Source organism: Epinephelus fuscoguttatus, linkage group LG15, assembly GCF_011397635.1.
Source record: "Epinephelus fuscoguttatus linkage group LG15, E.fuscoguttatus.final_Chr_v1".
In the NCBI taxonomy this organism is placed as follows: Eukaryota; Metazoa; Chordata; class Actinopteri; order Perciformes; family Serranidae; genus Epinephelus; species Epinephelus fuscoguttatus.
Genome location: NC_064766.1, coordinates 29098516 through 29123753, shown reverse-complemented (window position 1 = coordinate 29123753; position 25238 = coordinate 29098516). Strand labels below are relative to the sequence as shown.

Here is a 25238-nt window from a genome sequence, read left to right as displayed (position 1 = left end):
ACGACAGCATCTGTGATTTACCGTGCCTGTAACTAAATGTTTATCCTCTATGAGCTCCGCTTAGATTAGCTACATGCTAAGAATTACCCACACACACACGCAAACATGCACACACAGACGTACACACACTAAAAACATTAGTATTGATTCAGGTGATTGCTTATCAGGCTGAGTGCTCTATTCACTATTGACTAGGAGGGATGTAATCAGTGGAGACTGTCCTGTGTGACACACACACGCACACACATGGCAGAGGAATGGGAACACATCAACATTTTCTTTAATCAGAGGGGAATTATGAGGTTGTGTGTGTAAAAATCAAAACAACCTGTTAAACATAGCGAGCTACGAACACACGCAGGATGCCACAAACACGCACACACACTCAACTAATCAGGTTTCACAGGCTGGGGAGGTGTTAACTAGGTTTTACGGAAGGGTCGATGCACTGCCATCAATTTCAGGCCTCTCTCTCCCTCTCCTCCTGTTTCTTTCACTCCGTCTCTATCTATCTTTCTTCCATTTGGAGGTGGGGACGCTTGGGAGGGAAGTAGTGTTGATTACTGCTTTCTATTAAACAACATCTGTACATCTGTCAAAATGTGTGCGGACGTGTGTATAGGTGGAGTGTGTTTGTAGCTGGGGAATGAGGCGAGGATCAAAGGTACATCAATAGAGAGAAAAGAGAAAGAGAGAGCTCAGAGTGGGGGGGAGATGGACAGAAGCAAGGTAAAGGAGAGACACAAGTGGAGGAGAAAATGAGAGCGTATTAGAAAGGCAGTGACAGACTGAAGCAAGGGGGGGGGGTACATCTGAAGTATGTTTGTGCCACTAGAGAGCTACATTTTGAGATGGTGTGAAAGATAGAGAGAAAAAGGAGGAGGCTTGAGAGAGGAAGAGAGAAAAAAGGAGATTGATGGAGGGAGGAGGAGAGCCAGCGGCACAGCGGGAAGAAGGGGTGAGGTGCAAGAAGCAAAAGATGAAAAGGTAGAGATTACAAGTGTGTTTGAGAGAGGAGGAGGAGAAGGAAGGATAGAGAGGGATGATGGGTGGGCGATTGCACTGTTAGGTGCAATAGGAGTGTCATACTTCAGGTTTTGGAGGAACTGGGAGAAATCTAAAAATAAGGATTGGTCTTCTCTCCTCTCTTGTTGGCCATACCTCCCCCTAAACCTGCCATCTTATCTGTGAATCAGTCCATTTCTCTCTCTTTTCACAGCACTCTCTCTGCTTTTCTCGTCATTTCGCTTCATCTTCAGCTCCCTGGCTTTCATTTCCTGTTTCGTTCTTGAAATTCACATTTGGATGAAACTCCCTTCCTCAGTAATGTATGGAGAATCTGATGTATGCTTTGAGACTGGTTCAGTGTGGACGATGATTAAACTGGAATTGAAATTGACACTGAGAGTCAGCCAGGGTTGAAATGATTTCCCACCAGACCTTTGTAAGGCCCTTTTTCTCCCTAAATGTCAGCTGTTAAAATCATTTCCCCAATAATCACTAGCCTGGATACAAGTGCTGGAGAGCTTTTTGTTCTTGTTTTACACCTAGTTCACCTATTGAATCCACAATCCTGACCACATCTTGAGCACCCTGATAGGGAGGTTTTTTATCACTGAACTATAAAATAACAATGAATGCCGGTACAGTCGCTCTGTCTTTCTGGCTCACACACATCCCCACACACACACACTCCCCTGCAGCCTTTGCTGGCAGGGCACCGCACAGCTATGCCTCATAAACGGGCTGATTTGCAGGCCATTCTGTTCTGTCCTGTTCTCGTTTAATAAAGTGCTGTTATGCTATTGTTACCGCAGGAGGGAAAACATGAAAAAACGTCGAAAGCTCCTCAGACGCAGCACGGCGCTGACAAATCACACCAGTTACAGCCTGTGTGCGTGCCACATTATTGCTCCGCGAGAGTGCGTGTGCGTTTGTGTGTGTGAAGTTGGTGCTTTCGTCCTCCTGAGGGTGCTTTGGCAGGCTGGCAGGTGCGAGCAATGGGAAAGCTTGCGAGCGACTGGCATCGCCACTGATTCAGCAGATGGCCTTTCACTCAAAAAGCGTTCTCCCCTTCGGTCCTCACTTTCTCTCACTCCTTGTTAAACATGTTGCAGCTCCTGCCTCCCAGCATCTGTGTGTACGTGAGTGTGTGCGCCTCTGCTTTGTCTGCGGTCTAATGATTATCCAGCCTTGCAACCATCTCCTTTTCTGAATAGCTGCAGGCTTTGGTTATATGCCAGGCTCCCGTGTGTTTTTCTGCGTTCATGTTTTTAATGTGGGAGTTTTGGTGAGAAGTCAGCGTGAAGTTGTTCCATTTATGTGATGCCTGTGTTTTGTTTTTGTTTTTTTTTAAGATGCTATGCGTCTCATGGTCTGCCTTTGTGGAGTACATCTGTCGTCAGAGCTGGAGATATTCAGCAGGGAGTCAAGGGCTGCAATCTGTTGAAGAAAATATCTGAAATCTTAAAATAATAATAAGTACTTAATTGGATTTAGCGCTAATTAAGATGTAGTTATTTACCGAAACTAGATGTCTCTTTTTCCGCAGAGGTAAGCTCAAACAGAAATCTATTGATCACCATCTTGCAGGGTGTTGCAGCTTTTATTCCCGACAAAAAGAAGATGAAACTCTCCTGAAGGCGGATGCTTCAATGGAGCCGCAAGGAGAAAACAGCCTTTTCTGATGAGAGTTTTGAATAACAAAGAGCAAAAGGCCGAGAGAGAGAAAGCCACGCAGGAAAGTGAGATGTCATTATAATGTGGCTGATTCTAGCAGAAAGACTTCTCCGTCTCACTAATAGACAGTGTTAACAGCTCTACCTTTCTAACACAATAGCATGTTCTGTTGACATGCGCGTTTGTGCGCGTAAGCTCTTTTACCTCCGCAGCATCTGTTGTAGGAGCCCACGGTTATTCTTAAAAACTTAATGACACAAAAGAGGAGGGGAAGGATGGAAAAAACAGAGGAAGCATGCATTGATGAAAACATGTTGAGTGAAGAGAGAGAGGAGTTAAGAGGTAGCAGGAGAAAGAGACTTTTGAGAAACTGAAGAACAGCTAAAAAAAAGGTGTTTGTGCGCCTGCTTGTTTGGATTTCAAAGGAGATGTGAGAAGTTGAAATTAAAAACAGCGAAGACGACAATTGGTGAGGGTTTTTTAGTTTGGGTGAGGGAAAGAATTAAAATAAAATGCTTGGTTTTTGAGCCACGAAATAACAAAAAATAGAGGAAAAAACAGGAATAAAGGGACAAATAATTGGCCCATGCTTGCCAAATGGTACTTATGGTGAATTTGGTGGACATAGAAACCAGCCAATGCATTCCCTTCCCTGTGGGTGGTGTCGGTCTGTTTGCTTGATAATAGCACTAATAACGATTTGGCAGCCAGGCGATTCTGTGTATCAGAAATAAAACAGGCCAGTGCGGGGAGGTGTGTGTGTGGACTATACACGATATGTGTGTAATGTCATTAGACAGATTTGTATGTGTTGCTTGGATGCCGGTGCTTTCAATTAATGCAGCTAAGCTGTAGGGTGTAGCTGAATACAGCTTTGTCTGCAGAATGCCTCGAAAGTAGCTTACAAACAGTGCAATAATAGCAGCGAGTTGCCGCAGGTGCAAAACTATTTCACACAGGCGTTATGCAAATGAGCAGATGTTGCAGTGGGATTGATCAAATGTCCTATAAACATCAGACAAATTCAGAGCTGTTTTTTGGTTTGGGGTTTTTAAAGTTTATAGCGCATTTAAACAATTAGTGGATACACACACACACACCGGCGCACACATTACAATCGTGACCTAATCAAGTTGTGTCGGTGTGGTAACATCAATTAGGGGAATTAGTTTCACACTCATCTCCACACTGATCTGTTAGCAAATGTAAAGATACACTTCACCTAATGATACCGATGACATGCTCCTCTGCTCTGTCTCTCACTCTTTCCATCCTCTCTCATTTGACCTTTTCACCAGGTTGTTAAAAATTTTGCTACGTTACACCAATTACTGCAGACCTGCTTCTCCCCCACCTTTCCTTTCCTTACCTTTTCCCTTCTTTTCCTTCCATTACCACTCTCTTTAATGAGCAGGAGCTAAATGAAATGTTTCCAAACAGGTTGTTAATGAAACATAGACAGATTTATTACTCATAACTCTTCAGCTAATCATTTCCCCCTTCCTAATAATTAGCCAGAGCTGAGTAAATCTTTTCACACCGTGGTCAGAGAGTGCTGAGCCGGTGCCAGACACGTCCAAGATGGAGAGGGAGAGAGGAGAAATCTCACTCACTGAGTGCTCCTGAATCACCCAGACTTTTTTCAGTCCGTTTTTTCATGCTGTTTTGACTCTTAATTAATTATCCACAATCATCTTTTATGAACCTCATAGTTTATTAGCGCCCAAGCAGTGAGCGCGTTTTGTTTTTCGGGGTTTGTGAGCGAGGCTGTGAAATAATGAGAGTGAATTTAATCCATTGATTTCATTCCCAGTAATTATTTTTTATTTAATAGCTTGATATTAAATGGAATCACCATTATCATGAGTAATGATGGGAGCAGATACCCACAGCAGGGTGTGTGTGTGTGTGTGTGTGTGTGTGTGTGTGTGTGTGTGTGTTTATATATATGTGGGTGGCGGCGAAGGGAGGATAGACGTGTCATTTCATTGTGTCATGCCGGAGGGGTGACTAATGATTTACTGATTTCATTTTCCTAGTCATTCTGATTAGCAGTGGGAAAATAATGTGAAGGGACAGGAAATGAAAGAGGAGAGGAGATGAGAGGAAAGGAAAGGGAACATAGTATTTTTCTGTATGAATGATCCCCTCTGACTCTTCCTTGTCTTGCAGTGTATCAATTTCTTCTCCCGTCTTACAGCTAGCAGCTGGCCTCTAATCCTATAAAAGGTGGCCAGTCATATAAAACAAACCCAACGATACCACACGGCTCAGGACTACACACACTTTATTAGCTCAGGTTAACATTACTCCAAGGTTATTCACTCACATGAAGACAAACAGTCTGTCTCTCGTCTCTCCTTCTGTCACTAAGACATCACCGTCCACACACATCTTGTGGCTATACAGCAATCTATTGGCGCTATCATATTCAGCGTAGTGCACCGGGTAAGGCACTGCCAAATTAGAATATTGCTAGTCGACCGGCAGTCGTCATTTAGCGCCATTAGTCAACTAGTCGCCTGCGTGTTTATGATATTAATGCAATTATTAAATAACATATTTTGGGCGGGGCAACACAATGGTTTGAGTTGAAGGTGTGAGAAAGAATAGTATCAGTAACATTGTTAACACTGTGCTACATTACAGAGAAATACAAAACCGTACTAATGAACCTTCATTAATATAGGCCTATATTTTATCTACAAGTGCACGTCACACACTGAGCGAGCCGCCTGTTAATGATGCTGCGGGCTAATGGGCATGTAGCTACTTCCATGTTTCAGATGATACGTCATGTTTGTAGTCGACCAATGAAGATGAGTTTACATATCACCTTGGGTTCGTCCTTCACCTTCTCAAAATGATCCCACACTTTGGATTTCCTGCACGACATGTTATCAACGAGCCTGTGGGATAACCGCAGGTACCAGCCCTGGAAATTAGAGGCCGTACACATGCCACATCTTTAAACGTCTGGAAAATGCGAGGTCGGGCGCTGGGTGCTACTCTTGTGCCTTTTTTGCGCCAGCTTTCAAGAACACGGCAGCAGGTTGCATCTGAGGTTGCAAAGTGACCGTGACGAGCACCGTGTCACCGTGGATTTTTTCCCCCACCCCTTATATTCAGCAGTGATCTGCTACTTCAGTACACAAACAAATATTACTGGGAGCACAGAAAATTGCACATGAACATTTAATATCCAGGAATTCACATTAAAGACACAACTGACTCCATGTAGCAATTTGCCCACAATTTCTTATAACTGTAGTTATTTTTAACATATAATTGTTTGAATACGTTGCTTGTAAAAAGTGTTTCCGTACAGACAGTTGAAGGCACAGTACGCATGCACGTGTGTGGACGTGATCAGGATGGTACCACCTCTGCCTCGTTTCAAACCAGGAAAAAACCCTGAGCTTAGTTTCTCAGTCTCTTTTGTCCCACTTTGTTTCAAGGTTATTCCAACATCCATATTTACCTCTTCTCTCCAACCCTTCTCTGCCTTTTAGTGCATAATCCAGCTTTTTATCCTGTCTTGCCAAAGTTCGCCCTCGTTTGATCTTCTCTTTCCCCTTCTCTCTATTCTTCTCTGTCACAGTGTGTTCTCACTCTTCCCCCCTTCTACTTCCCTGCTTCACAACCTCCCACCTCCATATGTTTTTCCTCCTTTCTTCTTCTCCCCTCTGATTCAGACGGGGACTCCAGTGGCTCAGCTGACACTTTTCATGAGAGAACTTTTGTGAACTGCAGGCTGCCACGGCTTTAAATACATTATATCAGAGAGTACAGTAACATTTGTGTGACGTGATGACCCCATCTTTATCTGACAGAGGTCGTTCTCTTAATTCTACGCAGCACTGTCGGGCTTTAGCAGCTCCAGCAAACCAAGATGACAGCAGAATCATTAAGTGCTGGTTTTAATTGTCAGAGGAAGTACAAATCATTACAAATCAGTGCAGCTCAGTGCGGCTGATGTCTCTCACGCTTTATAGCTTGTAGTTAGACTAAGGGAGGAACGGGGGCAGCAATAGAAAGCAATAGTTCCCACACATTTTCGTGGACAAAATTTCAAAACTTTTCCATGACTTTTCAAGGACCCATAGTTATTTTATTTTGTTTTGTTTTTGTCCTGCCACACCTGCACGGTGCCTTTCAAGCAAATCAGATTCAAACTCTATTCAAACATTATTGCAGCCAGGTGGCATACATGAAGGGAGAGAGTGAACACAGGGAAACAATGAGGACAGGTACGTGATGGTAAACAAAACATCACACACACAGCAACGCTATGTCAACAGCTGCAGAAAATACATTTGCTGTTATGTTACATTACATGGACATTAACCACAGAAAATTGTTTTTGTCTATTGTTGTTTGTATGTCAACTCACCTTATGTCTACTGTTTACGTCCTACGTTACTGCTTCTGTCATATTGTTTTGTTCCTGTCACTCTATTTCACCAATAAAACATAAATAATAAATTTAAAAAAACACAGAAAATTACTGTCACAATTTTATTGAACACGATAAAATTCCATGCCTTTCCAAAACTTTAAATAGTTTTTACTAATTCCATGACTTTTTGATGTCTTCCATGACCATGGGAACCCCGAATAGAACTTGAGGCTAAATAGACCAATAAATGAAGACTAATAAGTGTTCAGAGATATTCTTACTTTGCACACAAAGTCAGATTTATGACACACGCATGGTCATCAGTTTTGTTCTTTCCCCCATTTGTATGTTTCTGTCATTCTAAACGAACAAGCGCATGCCCGCTGTTTGCAATCAGCAAACTACCACGCTCCGATTTCTCTTTATGAAGAACTACATCCCGACCTTCCCTCTGAAATGTCCCTGTAGACAGGAAGCCGTTGTTGGTCAGGACTTGAACATTAAAGGTATCAACTGAGAGCAATGTGTCCGCTGACTTAGATGCCGTTCCAGGGAATTATACAGCTGCAGCAAAACTTGTCTTAGCTCATTTCACATAAGATTTTATCTTGTCATCTGATGGAAACAGATTGAATCACTACAAAGTGCAAAGCTACTTATTTAACACTTGTATTCGCTGACTAGTCTATAACATTTCATCTCCTCCTTTTTTAAACTACATTTTAGTTTTGTCTTCGTCAACAATAATGCATGCTGACACAGTTGCAATTAGTGTTTAATGACATTGGTGCCATCTCGTCATCGTCTCGTCATGGGTAATAAGGTTGTTGACAAACGCTGGGACAGAATCTAGCTTTGATTGGGTCTTAATGGGTAAAATAATAAAAGAATATAAAATTATTTATTCAAGGGTTATTTTAACTCCTTCCTTACATTCATGCTACATTTGGTTTATCACTGACTGTCCTCATCTTCCCTTGTTTACTGTCACATTGTGGTTGGATTCTTCTTCACTCATACATGTCCTGCAGCCACACGCTTCTCTTTGTCATCTGCTCTTAATCTGTCCATCAACTCCCTTATCCTTTCTTTTACTCTCCCCCACAGGGAGATACGTTTGTGCTGACAGTGTTGCACTTTGTTGTTGCACTGTCCTTCTTAATCCTCGATCCACGTAGCCAATATTCCACGCCTCCATCCATCCTTGTTTCTATTGTCTTCTCTCCTGCACATGTAGCTGGTGTCTCTATTGTAAAGATCTGACACCTCCCTCCTTGTTGCTTCCCTTTTTCACTCACTCCATTTCTATTTAGCGCTTTCTTCTCGTAACATCTTTTCTCTCCTTGCCGTCAGCTCCTGTTGTTGCAGCACACAACACTGCCCCCAGCCCTCTTTTTGCCCACCTCCCTTACGTTAACCTCCGTGTTTCTATTCCTATATGGCTGCCTCCCCCGTCTCTCCTCGCTCTTCCCCTCCATCTGATTGCTTGTTAGTTGGTATGCAGGCTTGGACCCCCATTGTGCGTTCTTGCCTGTCAGCACTCTGTTTTTCCATCTCCCTCTCCACCTCTCTCTCTCTCTCTTTACTTCTCTTTCCAGCTCCCAGTGTCCACTCTTTCTATAAAAGAGAAACAGCAGAGAGAAAAGAGGGCGGAGGACAGGGCCTGTTGGGGGCAGGATAAATGGATGGAAACAGGAGGAAGAAAAAGAGGATATGTAGGTTGCTGGGATCGGGAATGTTTTCGCTTAAAGGAAGAATTAAGTAAGAATGTAACACCCTGGAGAGATAAAGGCCAGGAATGGAGAGGAAAATGAGGGAGGGGCCACGGCGACGATAATATATGGATGGGGTTCTACAAAGGTGGGAGCTTGCTAGCAGAATGACAAATGGGTCTCGAGTGACAGAGTATTATATTAAAAAGTAAATTGATATGCAAATGTGGAGTGTGTGGCTTTGGAGGACAGGGATAGCCTGTTGTCCTCACTGAAGTGGAACAGAGAGAGGCAGAGAGAAAGGTGAGAGCCCGGGTGCGATAGTGATATCGCAGTCCATTAAAGTGTGTGTTTTTGCATGATTGGCGCAGGTGGTGTGTACTTTAAATCTGCATGAATATACAGCCATGTGTGCGGGGTTGTGTGTTTACTGTATGAAACAGCAGAGTATGGTGTAATTAGACGGCAGCTAAATGGAACAATGACTCTCCCACAGTGACAGATAGTGCTAACTTCACACCGCAGAATAAAGAAGCAGCTAGGGCCGATGTGAGGAAGACTGCCTTGTTACAAAGTCTGTTCCAGCTCAAAACCCTGCGGCATCTGAATCAATAGCAGACAACTAGCCACTCAACAGGGCTGTGTGGTGACAATAACCATGTTTTCTGCAGTTGCACATAAATAAAGCCATTTTGAGATCATATAAATACAATCAGAGCCGCACCCAGAAGAGTGCAGATGTCTGCCAGGTGTGTCTGGAACAGGAAGTGCAGGGCAGGCTGTGTGTCCAGTATGCATGCATGGCAGTAGTGAAACAAAGAAGAGTTAAATCTCACTCAGTTGTCTCTCCTGGCTGCTTTACATTCAAGATGGTGGCGAAAAACAACAAAAAACAGTGACTTATTGTTGTTGTATTGTGCCTAACTTCAGGAGATCATAACATATTAAAAAATGGAATTAATCTGCAGATGCTCCAGGTCAAAATAAGACCAAACTTTTCTATGGATGTCAGTGTCTGAGCCATAACAAAGGCCAAAATGTGGCCTGCAACAGACTAGGTAAGGCTCCCTTTAGAATAGCTGATTGCTGGAAATGCCTTTTGCTACATAATGGCAGTTTTTATACAGTTTATATAGTTTTTCTATAGTTTTATTATTATTTTTATTGCATTTTATGTGATAGTAGGAGGTGAGCTATCAGGACGCACCATGATTGGCGGTTGTCGATCACCTGCTGCCCTTACAGGCCGGTCGAGAGGAGTGAGGAGGCAGCAGGTAGTAACCGCATAAAACAGAGCAGTCAATGAAAAAGGTTTCTCCAAAGTTGTGAATCACCTCAACCACGAAACACCGTTAAGTGCAACACACACTGCCACTGGCGCGGCGCTGTGGCCGTCAAGTGCCCCCAAACACACATTGGCAGTGGCGCACAGCGGCACCGTCGACACTAAAGTGTATTTCCCACCCCAGCCTGCTAGGTGGCTTTACCTACACTAGTTGCCAACGGCTGCCAACTGCTAGTAACGGAAGAAGAAGAGGAAAAACTTTGAGGCAACGACAACTTGGATTTCATGGGTGAGTTTCTTATCAAAATTTTCTTATTAAAAATTTGAAGCAACCGGAGTTGATACTACGGCGGCCGAGACGTACATAAAAGGCTTTTCTCGCAGCGCCAGCCACGCTGGAAATAGAGCAGTGGGCTGAAGCAGAGCAGCGCGGCGGCCAGCACCAGTGTGGGTTTGTTCATAGAATATAATAGAGGCGGGTGTTTTGACGTGCAGTGTATGGCGGCAGTGTGTGTTGCACTCTAGTCACACAATTACACAAAAAATTTTAGGCTGATGAGTCCAGTAGTTTGCCTAATTAGCTAGAACAGACATACACACATGACTGAATGTCTGATCCACTTCAATGAGTCACTACAAAATGTGCTACTGATATTTATTTACTACTACTGCGTTTCCAAATATGTTGTGAAGGAAACACACAATTATTTGTCTGGATTACAAGCACTGAGAATGTTTTTTTCCCAAACCAGAAAGAAACATCTCTGTACAGTCTGTGAACAAAGCACAGGACTTTGACACCAGAGGATCCCACGTGTTGTTAGATTTAGATTAATAAACTAGCCTGAAGTAAATGGCAAAAAACTAAAGTAAATGTAATCAGAAACATTGTTCATGAATGCAAAAGACAAAACCACAATGCAAACTACAACAGCATGTCGAGGCCAGGAAGAAAAGAAGAGAGTGATGTCAGTTGGGACGGCACTTAAATGGACTGAGGCCCAAACTACTGAGGTTTATGTCCGCTCTCTACTCTGCTTATTGGCTCCTGAAGCGGGACACCGAACCACACACGCAGGCAGCAGTCAGAGGGGGGGACGTCATACTATTTAACATTTGGTTAAGGTCAGGGAAAGATCTGGTTAAATGTCAACAGCAAGTCAGGGCTGAGTCTTCGACTATTCAACCAACAATCTGTTTCTCTCCTGAACCTACGAGCTTTGAGTGCTTAAGAATGATCATTAAAATGTTAATTTGAAAGACAGCAGTGGATATTGTAGAGACAATAAATTCTGAAAACACATCTTTTAGTAAACGGTTGATTCCCGATCTGTGTTCTCTAATGCATCTTCAATAAATGGAAGAGATTATCCAACGAAGGGGCAAATACATGATTAAAATATTGCTGAAGGCAGTAAAACTCTATAATTTGGTGTAAAGCTGATCCTCCAAAGAAAGAGCAACAGCTAGATATTGATCAGGAAAATTGATCTTTTTAGAGTGGGAGAGAATATTTCTGACAGACGATGGAAACCATTTACATGCCGAACAAGCAACCTCATTGTTTAAACATGGAATAATTGCTAATGAGAATCATCCATATACATGTGTGATTACCCTATGACAACTATTGGTTCTGCTATGTTGTTTTTTGTACTACCGCCACATGTTACCACTTTAAAACTGGAACACTCAATAAAATAATTAAAGTATTTTTGTGGCATCAGAAAATGGTTTCCACATTGTTCTCCTGAGTCCAGCTCTTGACTCTTTTATAGACAGAATTACAGGTCAGCTTCGTTTAGCTGACGGTTTTAAATAAAATATCTGTTTCAAACACACAGAGAGAGACACAGCTGTCGGGGGAAAAACAAAAGCCACAGCCATGTCAGGTTTTGTGCCATGTTTAAGACTGCAGCGCTAATGATTCATGACACTTCTAACTGAAGAGGAGAAATGAGTCGCTCTGTAATTACTATGGAAATGTGTTCATTTCCCATCAGACACACACACACACACACACACACACACACACCCATACACACATATGCAGCCATGCAGCCGTGGAGACACACACTAACACAGATACACATCCAGCAAGTGTTCTGAATGTGGGTTTTGCTGAACTACACACGTGTGTATGTGTTTGTGTGTGTGTGTGTGTGTGTGTGTGTGTGTGTGTGTGTGTGTGTGTTTGTACGCCCCCACGGGATTATCACAGTTGGAGCAGAGGTGTGACCCATGTCCCCATTCCCCATATGCTCTAAACACATGCCCCAAAGCACTGTGTGTGTGTGAGAGAGTCTGTGTCAAGGGGGTAATGATAGTCCCTTGGTGTTTGACTGGCTTGAGCCCAGCTGATAACCAGGTGGGGCCCAAGGAACATTATGCACTCTCCTCTTTATCCCCAAATACCAGCAACCAGTCTCTACCCTTATGTGTGTATGTGTGTGTGTGTGTATAAATATTCCCAAGACAGCCTATTGATGTCTGGGTTATACCATGCATTCAGCTGTGTAAAATCAACACAAGGATTAAACACCAAATGACTGAGATTTACTGAGCCTAGCGAGACCCCACCTTTCTCCATTTCTGTCGCTGCGTTTCTCTCTTCCTCACGCTTTACTTTATTTCTTTTCCAATCTTTATTCCTCTGTTTTGTCTCTATCTAACTTCCCCTCTTACTATTTCATTATTAAATCTTTGCTTGTTATTCCTTTCAGTCTCCGTTCCTTCTCTGTCCTCCACTCTGCTTCCTTAAATTACGTACAGTCTGTGCGGCTGATTCCCAGTTACTCTTGGCTCTAAGCCCAAATCAATTTATCTCCATGATGGACAGACATACTGACTCGCTGCTGTTTTACCTGTACAGCAGCTGAGGAGGATTCGATAAGAGGGGGAAAAACAAGAGAGGAGAGGAGGCTGTAGCGTTTATGTCGTGTTTAGTACCTCGTTATATGAAACTGCTTTTTACATTTTATGTTTTTTGTCCTAAAATGTTTGTGCCGAATTTAAAAGAGCTGTAAATCTCAGAGACAGTGTTATGGGTGATCAGGGCTGTTAACCACAGTTTGAGGCGGAAGCTCGACAAAGCGGAGAGAAAATACACTGATACAAACATGTCAGACACCTAACAAAAACACACACACAGCATCCCCCTTCTGATGTCTGTAAAACAGAGTGAGTTAAATACTTCCTCACAGCTGGGCGGCAGAATTGAGTTGATCAATTTGTCAATAGTTTGTCTTGATCGTTGAACTGACCTGCGCTGCGGGGTGTGTGCATGTGTGCACAGAGGGGCGGGAAAAGGGCACAGAGGTGTGTGTTTGTGTGTGTGTGTGATGCATTATAATATTGAAGGCGACTGTTGAGGGCCGGAGGGGTTAGAAAGAAAGAGAGGGGCGCTTTATGCATAGATCTGCCTCCACAGAGAAATCTATGATGCAAACACACTCACATCTTAGATTTCATATATCAAACACAGGTGTGAAATTGCACATACACGCTCAAGGGTATGTGACTTTCCATATGCGTGATATAAAACTGTACTGGTATATGTGTGGTGGAAAAAACATATCTATACTGTGTATGTAAGTCTATATACAGGATCATAACCCAGCTGTGCATTCTTTCTTCAGGCACTGTGGATATATTAAAGCCAAACAGGACCCTGACGAAGAGAAGATGCAGTTCCAACATGGCAGAGGTAAAGAAACATAGTTGGGTGTCGTCACAATACCTACCTAATGTACCTAATGTAAAGTTACGTAGGTTAGGTTTGAGAAAAGAAACATGGTTGGGCGTTTTCACATTACATATTTAATGTAGAGTTATGTAGGTTAGGTATAGGACAGTAAAGTTGCATGGGTTAGGTATAGGAAAAAAAAAACATGGTTGGGCATCATCACATTACGTACCTAACATAAAGTTACGTGGGTCAGGTTTAGGAAACTAAAATTACTTTGGTTGTTTATAAAAGTAACATTATGTAGGTTAGGTTTTGGAAAAAACACGGTTGAGTGTTTAGGAAACAAAAATTACGCTGGTTAAGTTCAGGAAACTAAAATTATGTTAGGTTTAAGATAAAAGCGGGGTTGGGCATAACATCACACATTACATAGTTAACGTAAAGTTACACACTTAAAGTAAAGTTATGTAGGTTAGGTTAAGGAAAATAAAACATGGCCACAATGTACCTTAAAATAACTCAAGTTCACTTCGTTTGGACCGAACAGTGGTCTCCTGGGTGAAAGTCCTGTGTTTGTTTGACTCATCTACCACCCCAACTTGCCCTGTTCAGCAGACTTTCGCTCTTTATACTACTCCCTTCTCTACTCCTGTCAGGGCATCAGTCACGTGATCATAGCCTTCCCAATTATGTGGGTTATGTACAAACCCTAACCCCACTTTTTCGTAGGCATATGTACGAACATTGCATGAGAACAGCCTGCAAATACGCATAAATGTTTATTGCTTTCAGAAATGCAAATGTTTCAGTTTGTTATCATGTGACATACTAACATCTGTCACGGTATTTCATAACATAGCACAACACATACACGTGTATTTGGTTTTTGTTAATATTTTTTTTAAATTCAAGTTTGAGCTTATGCAAGCACCCTACACACACACACACACACACACACACACACACACACACACACATAACTTATCTTTAAAACACGCTTCACATCCTGTCAAGATCACTGCCTGTAATTATGGTCGAACACTTCAGATCAAAAGCATTCCTCATGACAACATCTGAACAATTACTGTTTGTTTATTCAGATACAACAGTTGTTCTTTGTTTTCAGTTACCTTCAAATGTATCATAAGATCAGAGCTGCCGAACAACATTCAGTTTGTGTACATAAATCTCCAACTTCGTAGCATTCCCAGCTGAATAAACCACATTGCTTCACACGTCCTTGCACAAATGTTTGCTGGCAAAGTGTAGCTCCTTATGGGTTCCTGTTAAAAATTATGAGTCATTTTCACACCACTTCTTAATTATGTAATAATTTGCAATGTCACTCAAACAGAGCACCCACGCTCAAACTACCATCTCAACATGTATTCACTCTGCTGAAATGTCTGAGCAGGAATCAGTGTCGGCTCCTGTAGGAAACCATTTCCCTAGAGAGATCAATACCTCATTAACACTATTAACTTTCTTTAAATAAATGTAACACCATACACTGAGCAAAAGCTGGCTGTATTTCAGCACAATTAGCATTTATCTTTATTTATTCATCCGTCCCATTTCTCCACTTTTCCGCTCATGCAGTTAAGCTGCCAGGCAGCAGGACCTACATCCATCCTCACACCTACGAAGACCCCAACCAGGCTGTCAGAGACTTTGCCAAAGAGATCGATGCTTCCAATATTCGCATAGAGAGAGTCATTGGAGCTGGTAAGTTGGCAATAAAACAGCAGTGGACTATATTAAAAACTTCGGAAACTGTAAAAATTTAACTGGAACTTCAATTACCACTGCCTTCTTCTGTGTGTGTGTGTGTGTGTGTGTGTGTGTGTGTGTGTGTGTGCGTAGGAGAGTTTGGGGAGGTGTGCAGTGGTCGGTTGCGTGTTCAGGGAAAGAGGGAGATCTATGTGGCCATCAAGAGTCTGAAGGCAGGATACTCGGACAAACAGAGGAGGGACTTCCTGTCTGAGGCCTCCATCATGGGACAGTTTGACCACCCGAACATCATCAGGCTGGAGGGAGTCGTCACAAGATGTGAGTGATGAACTAAAACCATACGTCATCCTTTGTGCTGGGTTGTGTAACATACACTCCACTTTTCCCTCTCTGTATGTGTGTGTGTGCGTGTGTGTGTGTGTGTGTGTGTGTCACGTAACTGTGTGAGAGCTGTCGGTGATGTAAATCAGAGTTGACCCTGGATCAGATAAAAGCTCCATTACCATGGTAACACTTTGATGACACATGCAGTGTGGCATGTGAGCGGCGCCTATCCGCCTCTCAAAGCAGCCACTTGTTTACTTCACATGATTGTGTTAGGCAATTAGAGCGAGTGTGTCCATGTAGGTGAGATAGACGCGGGCCTGGTTCAACAAGATAGCTGATTCGTTATCGCTGGGCCTCGCTCTCTCAATCATACTCTCTCCCTCTGTCCATCTATCCCTCTTTCATCTCATACCTCTCAGTCAGTGTCCATCTAATCTTCTCATTCAATCGCAGCCCACTTCTCTCCTGTCTCTGTCGTGCTCTCTCCCTCTGTCTCTTTGTCTCCCTCACTCACAAGCCCAGTTCCTGCTACACACAGCTATCCAGTAATAGCCACCAAAACATTAAGCTTTAATTGTGTGTCTTGGTTCTTAGAAGATGTGAAATGGTCCATCAGTGTCTGCAAAGCCAAAGGATAGTGTTAGATTTTACATTATGATCATCAGGCTGGTTAGGGGCTGTGTGGCAGGAAATTTAAAGGGATAGTTTGGTCAGTGTATTACCTACAGTAGATGGTCGTCAGTACTGCCCCAATGTATTGCTGTGGGCGAAGGCAGCAGCAACATGTATTTTAGCCACCTACAAAATGGTCTTCTTCTTCTCTTTATTGAGAATATTATCACTGTTTGCCTTGCTGCAGACAGCCCTTTCCAACCAGGAATTGAAGACAACACCTTTGCTCTCATCCATGCCACCAGACTCCTTTGAAAAAATCAGTAATTTTAGCTCACTGAACATGGTAACTGCTGGTCTACCTCTGCCTCAATCAGTTAGTTAGTTTGTGTTATTATGGGACTTAAGTGAATCCGAACTAACCCTTTAAAACACCAAAGTCACCCAATAAACTTATCTAACTAACTGATCAAGGCAGCAGCAGCCCAGCAGCTCCTGTGTTCTGCAAGGTAAAATTACTGTTTTTGTCAAAGGAGTCTGGCGGCTTTGAAGAGAGCATAGATGGCTGCAGTTTCCCCTCAGAAAGAGCTGTCTGACAGCAAGGTAAAGTGGTATGAATATTTTAAACATAGCGTACACTTCAGCTGATATTTTTTTTTTTTAGATGGCTAAAATTTGTTTTGCTGCTAACCCTGTTAACAGCAGGATGTTGCTTAGCTTCCATGGTACTTTTGTCTGCTTCTCCGAACTGGGAGTGTGCCGACCGCCCTCTCCTGTAGGTAGTACACTGACTATGGATGAGTGCCTCATATAAGCCCACTTCATAAAATCCTAATCCTTTAAGAATATAACTCTCTCTCCCTTTCGACCCCTTCTGTGATCTCTTATTTTAAATGCCAAAACAGGTGATCACCAGTACATGTGCTGTCATCATATTCAAGCAGCAGTGCCTGATTAACAGGTAGCATTTATGACCAACGATCGAATCTCAGTTGGCTCATCCACATGGCAGACAATGGAAACAAAACATATGTCGATGATAGCAAGTAAATTGCAAGTTTGGCTGCCTTAAAATGCAGTGTAGGACACTTGGACGGAATTAAGCCTTTTGACTTTTGTTCCCAAGTGTTAGTGTGGAAATCTCTGCAAAATCAACCAGACAGCACGAGTGTGGATGCACATCCTTTTCATGCATAATCTGAGCTTTCAAGCCATCTCAGTGTGGTTTCAGGACTCTTTCCCCTCCTCAGTGCCGCTGCTCTGTTCCTCCCCTGGTCTGACACCTTGTTATGCAGATGTTTGTTAGAGATCTACAGACAAGCAAAAGGAAGGGGGAGATAGTCGCTACAAAGAAACAGAATTGTAAACATGCCGGCTGACAAATAAACCTCCGCTTTCTTCCCTCGTCTCACTCCCCCCCCCCCCCCCCTTCTCTCTCCCTCTGCCACACACACACAAAGATCTCAAGTCCATCACACACCGGTGCTCAGTGGCACTTAGGCCAACAATAAAAGAGAAAATGCATATGCATAGGCTTTTATCATGAATATTAATAATTCATAAAGTTAATTGGATGTGTTTTTAGCCTCATGAATATTCAGCAGCATGCATATTAAGAATGAAACCCCACTCCATTTCTTATTCACTTCCTCTCTTACTCTGTCACTCTCTCTCTCATTGTCTAAATAATGCTTGATGTTAACTATGACCTTTGCTTAGCAGGATTGAGGCAGTTTGTAGAAGTACTACAGCATTTTTTTATATTCAGGCAGGCAGACGTGTAATTATGGCACTTTCCTTTCAGTGGCACACACCATTCTGATTTAAAATACTGGAATATTTTCAAGAATTACTGCCAAATCCTTGAAATTTTCTGACAGAGGACAATAGCGGAGCTGACAGATGAAATGTTGGCTTGACAAGCAACTTAAACACAATAGCTCTTCACTTTGCCATGCTTTATGAATATAAAAATATGTTTGTGTGTGTTGTTTTTGCCGCGTGTGCATGTAATGAGCGTCTGTCTACTTTTACAAGCGTCTCTTTGTGTCTGCTCTTCTCACCTGTCTTCACGGCACATTGAGAAACTGATAGAGCTCCTCAGAAACAAATCTCACCAGCAGAGCAGTAATTTCACAGGTCACAGCCCAGGGTGCGTATGTGCGAGTGAGGGGGTGAGAGTTGAGATGGGTCAATAATTCCTTCAGGCCTTTTTCTCCAGCACCAGCTGGTCCCTTCACACCGCCCTCAGTCTAATCAGGCAGGCTGACCCTGACTGCTCTGGGCTCAGGTGTGTTGGATTGGTTTGTGTAGTTGTACTGTAAGAAGTAGTAGAATCAGCAGTTACAGCAGTACTATCGTTTGGAGTAGTACTAAGACGTGGTACAAAGATATTTTAGCAGTAGCAGAAGTAGCTGTGGTAGTCTGAAGCAGCAGTAGCAGTTGTAACAATATTAATAGCAGGAGTAATGATACTGCAGAAGCGGCAAAAGACTTGTGTTCTCATACTAACATACACTTATTTGTTTTCTTATTGAGGCTTAAATGAGAATACCACTCTCATATCACTGTTTAAAATGAAGCTAGAGCCTCAGCTTAACATAAAGACTGTAATAGGGTACCAGACATAAATTTAATGCTTTTTAAGACCGTTTCAAGACAGCTTTTAACCAAATGTAGGACAGATTTTTGGACAAAGCATGTTTTACTTATCTAAGAATTAGAAGTAAGCCTTGCAGGTAAGTAGTATATATATATATGTGGTCTTGTGCAGAGGGAAGTGTATGTGCAAGTATGAAGTAAAATTACAGTATAATGTTGTTGTTTTTTTAGATTTGTAACATCAGAAATGTGGACTTATACATAAAAAAAGCTTCACTCATTTACAGTAAAAGAAATGAAAATATATATAAATGAAATTAGATAAAATGTTTGTAGTTGAGACCTTGCAAATTTAAGTTTAAGACTATTTAATGACCTTTAAGGCCTTATTATTATAAATTAAATTTAAGATATTTAAAGACTTTTTAAGGACCCGTAGACACCCTGTGTAAATAGATGAAAACAGCTAATCTTACTATGTCCAAAGATGAGAAAAAAAAAAAAAAAAAGTCTAGGAAGTCACTACTCCCAGCCAAAAACAGTGTTGCACATAACCGGCAACAACAAATAAATAGTTGTTGTAATGTTTCAGTGTTTGTATGAACTAAACAAAGTATGTCATGTTAGTTTTAGCGCTTTGGAGGTCTTGTCATGATGTAACACTAACTAGTTACCAGCTGTATCTTCATACAGTATTAAGTCTCGCAAAGCCATACCCAGATCAGCCAGGGTTCGCTTGAGAAAGGTCTGGCTGAACACATCCTAATTCCGCACTAAGAGAAAAACGCTCTGAGTTGTTTGTATTTCTTTAAACCAATCACAACAGTCTTGGGCTGTCCTAAGCTCAAAATGCAGCAACGTTGGCCTTGCAAAATAGTGTCAGGAGTTAACTTGTTTTGGTGGAACATTGGCACATAGGGAAGCAATCCCCAGCATTATAATCTGTAAATCTCCAAAAAAGAAAATGCTACATAAGACACTAAAAGACATTTTAGCACGCAAGTTGCCATCTGTGAGGTTGTTGTTTCACACACAGCCCGAAAATTAAGTGTGGAGATAGGTTTGGCTATGCTAGACTAGTTACGCATAACGACTGGGATTTTGAGAAAGGCCTTCTGAAATAGGTGGGCAATAAGAGGCTTATGCCCAAACTCTACATCCTGTGATCTAAACTACTTTATATTTAACGGACAGACATTACATCATTGTAATTGCACTCGAGGCAAAAAAACCCTAAAACAAATAAGCACATAATGTTAAGAAAGAGCACTTTACAAGTAACAGTGTCAGCACAATAGTAGAGGTACAGCTAGTAGTCATTGTAGTAGGGTAATACAACCTAGTAGCAGTGATAGTTGGGGAGAGCGATGGTGGCACTTGTTGTAGCACTAATGGTTGTACTGGTATTTATACAAATTCTGCACAGTTGTATTTTGTATTGCTTATTTAGGCTGTCTCTATTTTCCTTTCTCAGTGTGTGTGTGTGTGTGTGTGTGTGTGTGTGTGTGTGCATGCGTGTTCCCTCCTCTTAAAACCTCATAAGCCCCCAGCCCCTGCCGTGTGCCACTCTAATAACCTACTCTGCTGTCTGTCACCTGATTGTTGCTATTGTCATGCTAATTAGAGCGCCACATGCGGAAAAAGAGAAAAAATAGATCTTTCTTTTCTCTATCTGTCTCGGTACACATCAGGAAAGTGCAGCAATCTGCCCCCTCCCCTCCCCTCCTCCTCCCTCCCCTCCCCTCCATCTCCTTATCTTCCCTTCATCTCCCCCGTCCCTCATTTTATCCATCCGTCCTTTATGTGTTTTACAATCGCTGCAACAATCGGCTCATTTGGAAAACCCTCAATTACCGAGCTCCATCTCATCTGCCCACATCGCACGCGCACACACACACACACACACACACACAAAAAGCTGCCCTACAAAGGTGCTGTTAAAACTGGCAAAACCACCCATCTTTTCCACCCGTCTTCTGTTTGAAGAAACTAGTGATTAGTTTTAACTGTGCGTCTTTGTGCACTGAACAATAAGTGTTTCAATCTTTCCTGTCAGAGTGTTTGAAATTATTCATGTTTTGAATACGTATGCAGATCTGGAGATTGAACCACGGGGACAAATGAGGAAGAGGAGAAACAGGAGGGGAATGTAGAGAAAAGGTGACGACGGGTGCGGGTTGGAGGGGAAGGATGGATGAGATAGGACACAAGAGCGAGGAAATGAGAGAAGATGGGGCTTGAGAACAAATGAGGGCAACAGGGGGAAGATGCGCGCGGAGATTTGAGGAAAAGAGGGGCGGATAGACGAAGAGGAGAGATGGCGAGGAGACAAACGTGAGGAAATGAGAAAGCGTGGACGGGGGGTGAAGAGAGGAGTGGAGATAAGGTTATTGAGTTTCTGTCTTACTGTTTCTCCGCACCCCTGCACCCTCGCATGGCGCTTCCCAGAACAGAGATCTGTCCTGTGTTAAAAGCATTGTATCACTTAGTTCAGAGCCTAACATTAATCAATACAGCAGTTATTTCATTTTCTCGTTTGTACCTTGGGCCGTCTCATTCAATAATGCGGTAATGCGGCCCACTGGCGCAAACACAGATAGCCACTCATAATGTAATTGTCCACATGTATGCAGACTGTATCACTTTCGTTTATGCTCACAACACACAGACACAGCCTCTCATAATGTCATTAACCAGGTATACTGTATATACAGTCTCCATCACAATTAACACTAGAGTTGGGTTGATTTGCGGTTTTGTCGGTCCGCTTTGGTGTACGAGCTTAAACCACCTGAACTGACATTTAACATAATGAGTTAACATAATATCATGCTTGTTTAGAAACAGAATAACAAAGCCACTATAGTGCCTGATAGGCTGTGAGCATAGTACAGCATCATGAAGGAATTTTTAGTCGAGATGTAAGGGGGGGGGGGGGGGGATCAGCGCATGTTGTGTTTGTTTACTAGGAAGTTTGAGTGTTTTTTGGGGTGACCACATGCAACATGAAAGAGTAAAGCCCTGTACATGCTCTGCAAGAACAGAGAAATTTGTTCTTTTTCTCGAGGTGGCAAAAACAAGAACAGTTTGTTGTGGCCAGGACATTTTGCACTTCACAAGAACCTCAAGTGCAGTACTCCTGGGAAGTCCTCATAGGCCCCTCTCACTGTTGCATACGTTACACGCGCTTTTCCGCATTAACCACGCCCACTGCAGATTTCTGACCAATCACACAATAGCTCTCGGACACCACACAAGAAAAAAGTTCTGTCCAGATGATGTGTCAAGAATAAGCTGCAAGAACTCCCAAACCTGTGAGAGAGAACAAATTTCTCTGTTCTTGCGGAGTATGTAAAGGCCTTAAGTGTCTCAAGAAAACCCAACTTGCAACCAGCATGGCATTAATTGGATTTGAAGTTGACAAAAGGGGTTTTTTAACTGGCTGTAAGTGACACAATGTGCCATTTGGAGCTGAACTTTTAACAAATGCCAAGTTTCTATTTCTTTCTGTTGCTTTGTAAGTGCCACAATGGATGAAAAACAGTCGACACATGTGGTTTAATGTTAATAATAATAATAATAATAATAATACATTATATTTATAGAGAGCTTTTCAAGGTACTAAAATACGCTTTACATTGGTTAAAAAGGATAATAGATAATAGACTACTCAGGTTTGGTCGTGAGTGGTGGAGTCGGGAGGTTGGCATCAGAGGAGTGGAGGCTGCGGGAAGGAGTGTGGTGGTGGAGCAGGTCAGTGAGGTCGGAGGGGGCCTGGTTATGAAGGGATTTACGAGTGAGGAGAAGGACTCTGAAATGGATGCATTGTGAGACGAGGAGCCAGTGGAGGTTCTGGAGGACAGGGGTGATGTGATCGTGGGATCAGGAATGGGTGAGCAGAGTTGTGGACGTATTGGTGTTTATTTAGAAGTTTGGATGGTGCACCATAAAGGATGTTGTTACAGTAGTCAATTCTGGATGTGATGAAGGCATGGATGAGAGTTTCAGCAGCAGTGGGGGAGAGTGATGGAGTTATCTGTAAGAAACCTTATTTCACTGCAAAAACCTCGTTACTTTTCTGTTTGAAAAGTAACGAGGATAGCAAGTACTCATCCATCTTTTAAGTGTTTACGTCTCCAGTCTGATCCAGAGTGCACAGCTGATAGATAGCATACAAGTCTTTTTCTGCATGATGTAACAAGTACATATTTAATGGATTCAATGTGGACAGAGAGCTTTGCTGTTGTGCAACACAATAGTCAGACGCTAGTTTGCTGTTAGGACACAATGTCATTATGTTCCACTCAGTAACGGCTGCTGAATCAAGTGCAGCACCCACAAGTAAAATTCAGTATACATGTCCAGTCGGGCTCTTAATATCAAACCAGTTTGAAAATTTTTACACTGACCCGACCCTAATTAACACACACACATGTGAGGCCTAAATGATCCTGGTTATATCCTGGGGAAAGCAGAGGCAACACTTTGTACTTTCTTTTAATGAAGAGCTGAAGAAAGAAAAAAAAGAGCAAACTCCTCGCTGATCGTTCCATAACACACTCCACCTGGCAGAACATCAATACCCAACTGCACACACACACACACACACACACACACACACACACACACACACACACACACGGAGGTGTTTTTAGCACAAACGGCTGCGTTCTTTCTAAAGGCGATGAAAGGCTATAAATTCGAATGAATATGATGTGATTAGTTAATTATGTGCTTTCAGGAGGAAATTGAGGAGCGCTCGCAAATGTTTGGCAGAGAGGACGAGTTGGAGAGGCTGCGTTCTGCCAGCGCGCGTGTGTGTGTGTGTGTATGTGTGTGTGTTTGAAATGTGGATGGCATGAAGTCGCAACAAGAAGTGAAAGGGATTCATCGAGTGTGTGTGTTTGCAGCAGCACTTGACAAACAGAGACCGAACGAGCTAATATACAGCGAGAGTACGTGTGGTCGGTTTTATTGGTAACCTCTGTTATCTTTCAGTGTTGCAGAGATAATTCTGTATGGCAGGTGTCCAGATGATGGCTAGTGATAGCAGTGTGTGTGTGTGTGTGTGTGTGTGTGTGTGTGTGTGAGAGTACATGCCAGGCTCACATGGTGCTCTAAGCCAACACAACAGGATGAATGTGTTTCATTGTGCTTCTCTCTTGACCACATCTAACACCCTGGGCCGGAAAGTAATATTCTCCTTCATTGGAAACATACATGGGCTTAAAAACACACGTACACACACGCACACCACACATCCCTAGGTGGTCAGAAGGCTGTGAGTAGTCAGACCTCCTCTCAGTCAGGATCAATCCCATCAACTGTTTTATCTGTCGCTGTGACAAACACACACAGAAAAGCACGCACCACCCCTGATCAGAGCTGAAATCAGCCGGTCATCATCGCGGCGTCCCTCACCACTTGCCATGCCCTGAAACCAGCTTTGTCACACACACAAACACACAGACGTGCACACACACAAACCTGCACACACAGAGTGACACACCACACACAACACAGGCCCCGTGCGGAGATAAATGTGACCAGCAGTCCTCACCCCCAGCAGAAGAAAATCCAATTCTCTTTCACTTTTATCCCTGAGACTAATGTTACTGTCAGAGAAGACACCACCACCAGAGACCAGGCGACTCTGTTTGTGTGTGTCCCTGTGTGTGTGTGTGTGTGTGTGTGTGTGTGTGTGTGTGTGTGTATGTGTGTGTGTCTGTGTCTGTGTGTTTGCTGCAGTGAGATAGTGAATTCATTTAAGGTGATGTATTGCTGTCTTTACCTACAATCCCACTGTAGGCCTCGGTGGTGTTGTTCCTGCCTTTCCATGACAGGCTTTTGACCCCTCCTCCTCCTTCTCCTCCTCCTCCTCCTCCTCCTCCTCTCTTCCTCGTCCTCCTCCTCTCTCCTCTCTTCCTTGTCCTCCTCATCCTCTTCTTCCATCCTCACTTCCCCTTTCCTCCTCCAATCCATCTTTTCTCCCCTTTGTTTTCAGTTGTTGGTCAATTCACATTCCTTTTCTTATTTTTTTTTATTATATATATATATATATATATGTATATATAATATATATATATATATATATATATATATTATATATATATATATATACACATTAGGGCTGTCAAGCATTTAAAAAATAATCTAATTAATTAGATTATTTTTAATGTGCTCTGTGATTAATTAACTTTTGCT

General features: G+C 42.6%; 1 protein-coding gene and 1 long non-coding RNA gene across 4 annotated transcripts in view; one reads left to right on the top strand and one right to left on the bottom strand.

Moving 5' to 3' along the window:
• LOC125901808 (uncharacterized) overlaps nt 1–25238 on the bottom strand; it is a 203470-nt gene that overhangs the window by 139668 nt on the left and 38564 nt on the right. The gene's annotated exons all lie outside the window — the stretch shown is intronic.
• Nucleotides 1–25238, top strand: part of epha4b (eph receptor A4b) — a 117897-nt gene that overhangs the window by 75416 nt on the left and 17243 nt on the right. For all 3 annotated transcript variants that reach the window (XM_049597725.1, XM_049597724.1, XM_049597723.1), the window contains exons 11-13: nt 13714–13781; nt 15363–15488; nt 15627–15812. In XM_049597725.1, the coding sequence (XP_049453682.1) occupies nt 13714–13781; nt 15363–15488; nt 15627–15812 (380 nt within the window). The remainder of the gene's footprint in view (nt 1–13713; nt 13782–15362; nt 15489–15626; nt 15813–25238) is intronic.